The sequence below is a fragment of the Anguilla rostrata genome, chromosome 1, assembly GCF_018555375.3.
Source record: "Anguilla rostrata isolate EN2019 chromosome 1, ASM1855537v3, whole genome shotgun sequence".
In the NCBI taxonomy this organism is placed as follows: domain Eukaryota; kingdom Metazoa; phylum Chordata; class Actinopteri; order Anguilliformes; family Anguillidae; genus Anguilla; species Anguilla rostrata.
Window position 1 is genome coordinate 3,414,569 of NC_057933.1, and position 7,932 is coordinate 3,422,500.

A 7,932-nucleotide genomic window follows, 5' to 3' on the forward strand; every position below is an offset into this window, starting at 1 on the left:
GTTCTGGGATAGTAACTGTGCCTAATCACAAACAGAGCAAACCTTACACTCTCAGCCAAAGTTGTGGCAACCTTCACTTTCAAATGTTAAACAGCTCTATTAAGATTAGGATCAGCATGCAAATTTTCTACAGTCCGAATGCAGTGTGTTACATTGTTTGTAAACTGGCGCTACATTGCAATAAATTACATGCAACAGACGGATTGACTAGGACTCTGTATAATTTTGATAGAGGGATAAAATGTGTGATTGTACATTATTATTATTATTATTATTATTATAATCTCGTGCAACCCTGAGTCACACTGGGATACTATAATTATGAGTGAGCACAGTTGGCGTAGTCATCTGCAGTGAGATGGAAAAATATAAAATCTGGGGCTGGTGTTTGCCTTTGAAAATATCCTTTTATGTTTGACTCAGAGGACAGATGTAATGTAAAACAGAGAGGACATCGTATGAACAGGACCCCAGAAATGATACGCTTTCAGTGTGGGAAGGAAGAATTCTCAGATCAACCCAGAAGAGAGTAGAGTCACAAACTCACAAAGACCAGAACCCATCAGCGGTCACCCTGGCCACAGATACTCAAGTCAATTTTAGCTTCCTTTTAAAACTCTTAAACCTAAATTAGAGGCAGGCACGCTTGCAAAGTCACAAGCTGAGCCATCATTAATCACCCACGGTATAAACACAGAAGTAGTAGCTGTGTTTTTAAACATAAACATTTACATTATGTCATGTACAGGATAAGCCTGGACTTTCATTCAGTGACAAATTATCCTCCCCTAAATATAAGTAAACATTAGGGAATTAACAATCCTTTACAGTGAATTATACCAGGAGCTCCTACAAAATTTTAAATCAATGTTTCTGAGTAATTTGGAATTAAAAGAGTTATTTTGTGAAATTTGGGAGTTTTTCTATTAAAACTATGGTTAAAACTACAGGCCGGTTTACCAATAATCGTGTTTAAATCAACGTAAGCATTTCTGCAGACACATCATGACAGTAGATTGTCTTTTTTTTAAACTCCACGGATAAAATATTTCGTAATACATCACTTAGAAATTACTTTTCAAAATACCTGAATCGAAAGATTCTGTAACAGGAACTTCATACTTAAAATATTTTAACGTCAACGACCGAGACTCATGGAGTCTATCAGGAAACAATGTATAGCCAGGTCCCTGGAAACATTTTAGGTAAGTTTTTAAGTATGCAATGTCGCCACCTGCTGTTTACCTGTTCCGTGCAGTCAAGTTGCAGATAATCCAAATAAATATTTATTCTTTGCCACGTCGCATTTTCATCTATTTTCCATGTACTGATCAAGAAATATTTGATTAATCTTTTCTAAAAAATAAAGATTCTTAACTGTATTCCTAGTCTTATATATTTTTGAGCGAAATAGCTGGTCGAGAACATGCAGCTTAAGTCGGTGATACAAAGTGTCGAAACTGCTGTTGCGAAACTACAGATAGCATTCGCAATAGCGTCATCCACGTGTGTAGCAACTTAGCCACTTAGCTAGCTAACTAGTATCCCAGAAGTGGACGTTCCGGGAGGGGAGAGTTTGTGCTTTGGTTGTTTTTGTTCAGTTATCAAAAATGTCTTCTTTTAGAAAAGCTCTGAAATCGCAACAACGAAACCACCAGGAGCGATCTCAGGTAATAATATTGCATTAAATTCTAAAAGCAACCGGTCTTGTTTATTTTTTATCAGATAGCCTCTGTCCTAGCTAGCAATTGGCTAGCAAACAGAGTGATGAGTAAAATATTTTGGTGATTTTAGCTACCTTTGCAACTAGCAGCTATTCAGGGAAAAAAACGCATTTTGACATTAAGTTAAGTTATTTCGTGAGTATGTAGGATTTATTTATCTGTAGAATTGATAGCTAAACCAGGCTGTTTTATTATGATGATATGATGATAGGCTAATGTTAGTAAGTTATCGTAGTTCAGTTGTCACTTTTTTTGAAGCTGCGGCTTTTTTCCAGGTTTTTGATCGGGATATAAAGATAGAAATGCAGTTGCTGGACACTTTACTTGTCGTGCCATTTTGTTAGTAACTTACAGAACTTTCCATCGTAAATTCGGATTGATATTGCGTGTGTGAACAAGCTAACTGATGTATGTTTTTTAGCCTGGTTTCAGAAAACAGCTGGGATTTCTCGAAAAGAAAAAGGACTACAAGCTTCGAGCCGAGTGAGTAACACTTGACTTTTTGTATTATGTTACCGGACGAGCAGTTTTTAATATTCAATGATTTGTTTTCACACATGGCCAAGCTGTTGCCAGTGATATTTGAGTTTCATCGGTGTGTCTCGTAAGTAAGTTTGACAATTACAACTCTTATAGTTCTGATCGATAATGTGAACAAAACCTCACCAAATGTTGCTAGCGAGACATTGACCGACAAGAGCTTATTTCCTAGAGTATACGTTATGTACGAAATGTGATTTTCGAAAAAGTCTCCAGTGGCCCCTAAAATGTTCCACTGCCTGGGTACCCCATCCCACCACTGACACTGAAATGGTTCACCACTGACAACTTTATTCTGCACGCACTATAGGTAGCATTGGAGTGAGTATTTTGCTTGCATGGAGTGATTATGGCGTTATACAATGTTCTTGCATTGTACATCATAAAAGGACTGGTAAAATATTAGCTTGGATAAGCAAGTAATTTCTGAACAATAACATTTTTGTATATCAGGTTAATTTAACCTGGAAATTTGAGTGCAACTTCTGATATATGGACGTACAGACAAAATATTCTTTGAAGGGAAAGATTTTTTCTTTGCGAGTTCCTTGGACTCCAGCTTGGAAACCAGATTTGTTTTGGTGACAAACTCTACCTGACAAAGGTAGAATGTGGATCCAAATCGATTCCCAGATTAGACAGAACATTTAAGCAACCTCAGCGATTCTGATTTTTAAAAAGTTAAATCAAAACACACCTTTAAGAGTTTTGGTGTAGCTTGCCGTCTGTGAATCGGATTGGTTGAGGGACGTTGATTGACACGTGTCGCCTGGATGATACAGTAACTACCACAAGAAGCAGAACACCCTCAATGCCCTTCGCAAGAAGGCCGCGCTGAAGAATCCAGATGAGTTCTACTACAAGATGATCAGCACGCAGCTGAAGGTGAGCTTCCTCGCACCCGACCCCTGTCCGCATCACTGGTGTGTGCAGCCATGGTTACTATGGAAACTAGTAATGGGAGGGCAAAGTGAGTGGCTGGACCCTGAACTCGGTGTGTGGTTTCCTGCGGTTGTTGTGGTTGCGACCTTCGACCCTTGACCCCTGACCTCATGGCTTCTCTCCTCCTCTCTGACAGGATGGCGTGCACGTGAAGAAGGAGGAGCCGGAGGTGGTGACGGACGAGCAGAGGAAGATCATGAGGACCCAGGACATTAAATATGTGGAGATGAAGCGCGTGGCTGAGGCCAGGGTGAGGGCAGCGTCTCTGCTGGGTTTGGAGACCCGCGCCATCCCCGTTTTCTTCTGTGTGAGGCACCGCTGTAAAACTATAGGCCTGGAGGGGGCTCTGTGTTTGCAGGTTAAACTCCAGTCCTTGAGGGCTGCAGTATCTACAGGTTAAACTCCAGTCCTGGAGGGCCGCAGTGTCTGCAGGTTTAACTCTGGCCCTGGAGGGAGCACTGTTCCTGCAGGTTTAACTCCAGTCCTGGAGGGCCGCAGTGTCTGCAGGTTTAACTCCAGTCCTGGAGGGAGCGCTGTTCGTGCAGGTTTAACTCCAGGCCTGGAGGGAGCGCTGTGTCTGCTGCTCATGAGTTGAGGAAGATGAAAGTGTTTTTCCTTCTGCTCAGAAAATTGAACGAATGAAGTCGGAGCTCCACCTGCTGGACGCAGATGGGAAGCTGAAGAACAAGCACACCTTCTTCGTGGACACCAAGAAAGAAGGTGTGTGGAATACAGAGCTTGTGACCGCGCTGTGAGGTGTGGGTGTGGCCAGGGCCTTTTTTATGATTCATCACTGGTCCTGCTGTGTGGGGTGCAAATTTATCCCCCTCCCCCAGTGCTGAGAGAGCTGACAGTTTAAAGTGAGGGGTTTCCTAGCTTTCAGAGCCTATGAGTTTCTGTTATTTTAAGTCTCTCTAGAGTAGTGGTAACTAACCCTGTTCCTGGAGATCTACCATCCCGTAGGTTTTCATTTCAACCCTGATTTGGCACACCTGATTCTACTAATTAGCAGCTGAACTAGATCTCTAGCTGTTGAAGGAGGTGTGCTATGTTAGGGTTGGAGTGAACAGGGGCAGGAGCTTTGTTAGGGCAGGGGTTCAGCAGGCTGGTGTTGTAGTGCAGGCAGATTAACATTATTCAGTAAAGTGTGACGGTGTCGGTGTTCTGCTCCGCAGTGAAACGGTTTAACCTGGCCAAGCACCTGAACACCGCCCCAGAGCTGCTGGACCGGGTTTACAACCGCCCCACCCTGGAGACCCTGGAGGGCAAGAGTGTGCAGGGAGCCACGCGCCCGTTTGAGATCCAGGTCAGTCTGACTGCCCCACTGAGTACAGCACTGCTGCACTTAGTACACTACTGCCAGATAGTGCACTACTGTCCCACTGAGTACAGCACTGCTGCATTTAGTACACTACTGCCAGATAGTACACTACTGTCCCACCGAGTACAGCACTGCTGCATTTAGTACACTACTGTCAGATAGTACACTACTGTCCCACTAGGTACAGCACTGCTGCATTTAGTACATTACATTACATTACATTACAGGCATTTGGCAGACGCTCTTATCCAGAGCGACGTACAACAAAGTGTAGTCACACTACTGTCAGACTGTACAGTACAGCTGCAATTAGTACACTACTGCCAGACTGTACAGTACTACCACACTCAGTACAGTACGGCCAAACTCTGTACAATACTGCTACACTTTGTACACTACTGCCACACTCAGTACAGTACTGCCACACTTAGTACAATACTGCCAGACTACATTACTGCTACACTCAGTGCATCTACTACTGCCATCGTACAGTCACATTGAGTACAGTGCTCCGTTTAACTGTTTAACTAGTATTGTACTGCCACACTTGGTACACACCTGTCAGACTCTCAATACGCTATTGTCATACTCATTTATGAGTACGTTATGTCACAAGAAAGTTAGCTTTCAAATATTTCAGAACATGGGCCCAGAGGAATGTCCAGGCTGTACAATTCATCTGGGCACCACCAGGTGTCACTATAATTCAGTTTTTCCAGTTTGTCAAAAATTTGGAAACTTGGGCGAGACGTGTGGTGTGGTCCCTCTTCCCCTCTCCTCAGAAACTGGCCCGGCTGAGGAAGCACCAGTATACGTTGCTGTCGCAGCGCGTGGAGAGGGAAAAGAAGATGTTCGTCGTCGGGCAGAAGATCCAGGCTCGCAAAGACCTACTGGTGAGTGCTGCTCAGTCCTGACCCAGCCCCTGCGCCTGCCCCATCCTCCAATAAGATTACACTGCCCTGAATCCACCCTGTGCCATCCCCCAATCAGATTATACTGCCCTGACTCCGCCCTGCCCCAGCCTCCAATCAGATTATAATGCCCTGACTCCACCCTACTTCTCCTACCAATCAAGCAATACTGCCCCATCAAATCAGAATATACTGCCCTGACCCCACCCTACCCCAACCTCCAATCAGATTGTACTGCCCTGACTCCACCCTCCTTCACCCGCTAACACAAGCGGTGAAGCTGCAGGGGAGCGGTGAAATCCAGCGGGCGCTGCGGCTCTCCCGGGCCGGATTTTAAGAGCCCCCTTGTCTGCGGGCTCCAGCCCCCCCCCTCCCGCGCTCGATGCTCAGAACCACATTTAATTAATTTATTTTTAGCGCACGTTTTCTTCTCTCCGCTGCTGGGCCTGCGGAGGCCGTGGCGCGGAGATCAGAGTGAGCACGGGCTGGGTTCCCACGGTCCCTGACAACCTCCTCCATTTTAATCCCCGCAAAGTCACGGAGGAGTCAAAGTAAAAGCAGCTCCTACTTTTTTTTTTCTTTTCTTTTTTTTTTTTTTTTTTTACTTTGAAAACTAATTAGAGGCCCAAGTTCGTCTGCCTTGCATTGTAGATAGCGTGTCTCTCCCCCTTTCATTTCTAAACGTGGTTTTGTTCCCAATTTTTGGTGGATTGAGATTCTATTACCCATTCACTGTGAATAGTGCTTTCCGTTCGCTTGACAGTGTCTGTTCCCGCTGAAATGCTCCTTCTAACAGTGTCTGTCCCCAGTACGTGAATAGTGTCTGTTCCCGTCGCGTGACATGTCTGTTCCCCATCACTGTGAATAGTGTCTGTTCCCCATTCACTGTGAACAGTGTCTGTTCCCCCCCATTCACTGTGAATAGTGTCTGTTCCCCATTCACTGTGAATGGTGTCTGTTCCCCGTCACTGTGAATTGTCGTCTTTGCTGAACAGTGTCTGTTCCCATCATGTGATAGTGTCTGTTCCCCATTCACTGTGATATCTGTTCCATTACGTGAATGGTCTTTCCCGTCGGATATGCTGTTCCCATCTCTGGATTTGAACAGACTGTAGGTAATATCTCTTTGTTCCTCAGGATAAAACTAAGAAGGTGAAGGTGAAGAAGGAGACCACCAACGCTCCCGCCATCTACAAGTTTAAGGCCCAGAGGAAGCGGTGAGAATGGCGGGAGGGGTGTAAACCCTGCCCTTGGGCGCCTCCTGCTCCCCCAGCTAACTGATTCAGGATCAGCCCTGGCCTAACCCCACCCACAGTATGGTCAGTGATTTAACAGCCGTCACCTGATCCTGGGTCAGTTCTTGGTCAGAACGCGTCCACGGCGGCCATTTTCAGGCGCTGGGGGAAGCTTCACTGAAGGTGACTGAGGACCACTGAACTCTGATTGGCTTGGAAATTCCTTGCTCGGTTTCAAGATGCCTACTGAGTGTTTGTACTTCTCAGCCTATTAGTCCAGACTAATGAATTTATGATTTGCTGCTTGTTTATAAGAGCCCCTGTGAAAGGCTTTGTGTATAAAATAAAGATTTTCCTGTCATTTCTTACTTTTATTATGTTAGTATTTTTACCTTGCATTTAACTAGATAAGTTTTGAGAAGACATTCTTTTTTGTCGGTAATGATCTAGCCAGGAGGCTTAAATATTAAGTTGTATGACCTGCATGATGAAGTTTGTTCAGTCAAAAGAAGTAATGCTCAGATAAAAATGCAAAAACAACACAAAATTAAAAAGCAGGGGGGAAAAAACCTGACAGAACGGCTGCATGTTTCGTATAAAAAACGTTCGTTTTCCAAGATAGTCAAGCGTGTATAGGAAGGAACTTGGGTGATTTGTGAAAATCATTGTGTAGTCATGGGTGAAGTCATACTAAATGATTTTCTATTTTTTATAGTCGATATAATGCTCAAGAATGATCCAGTTAATTCATAAATATTTGGTCATTTTGAGTTTGCGAATGGTGATCATAAAGTCGACACACACTCGCAGTGCTGTTGTGGTGTCACTAGATGGCAGTAGTGCATCTCATCTGAAGTGTACAGCACTACATTTGTTTCTGATGAATCTTCAAAAGGTTTTTTTTGGGGGGGGGGTTGGGGGTTGGTTTGACTCCCAAAGGAATGGGATGATTTGAGTTGGGGGGGGGGGGGGGGGGTGTTTAAACTTTCTACTTTTGTGTGCTCTTTTGATCAAACCCAGGGTCAATTGCATTTGTCAAGTTGGCTCTTGAAAATAATTGATATATTTCAGTCCAAATTACACCCACTTAACACTTCATAATTCAGAATTTGAGGCCCTTATCAGTCAATTAAAGATCATTCACACACATAATGTTGACCATTACAATATTCATACTGGCATTTCTTATTCATGCCGCCCATTAAGCTACAATGTGTGATTAATTGCATGTGACTAATTGCTGTTGGGCGTGATATAAT

General features: G+C 43.9%; 1 protein-coding gene across 1 annotated transcript; it reads left to right on the plus strand.

Moving 5' to 3' along the window:
* The first annotated feature begins 1,494 nt into the window (after positions 1-1,494).
* utp11 (UTP11 small subunit processome component) lies at positions 1,495-7,041 on the plus strand. The gene is made up of 8 exons (XM_064351869.1): positions 1,495-1,670; positions 2,146-2,207; positions 3,047-3,149; positions 3,343-3,456; positions 3,833-3,926; positions 4,382-4,512; positions 5,310-5,420; positions 6,576-7,041. Exons 1-8 carry the CDS (start codon positions 1,611-1,613, stop codon positions 6,657-6,659), a joined length of 759 nt encoding a protein of 252 aa, XP_064207939.1. The 5' UTR covers positions 1,495-1,610; the 3' UTR covers positions 6,660-7,041.
* The last annotated feature ends 891 nt before the right edge of the window (positions 7,042-7,932 follow it).

What these genes read in the sequence shown, in the direction of transcription:
- utp11 (XM_064351869.1), top strand. Translation starts at nt 1,611, where the DNA reads ATGTCTTCTTTTAGAAAAGCTCTGAAATCGCAACAACGAAACCACCAG. An exon ending in ACCACCAGGAGCGATCTCAG is followed by an intron (nt 1,671 to 2,145) that starts GTAATAATATTG and finishes TATGTTTTTTAG; the next exon opens with CCTGGTTTCAGAAAACAGCT. An exon ending in CGTGGACACCAAGAAAGAAG is followed by an intron (nt 3,927 to 4,381) that starts GTGTGTGGAATA and finishes TCTGCTCCGCAG; the next exon opens with TGAAACGGTTTAACCTGGCC.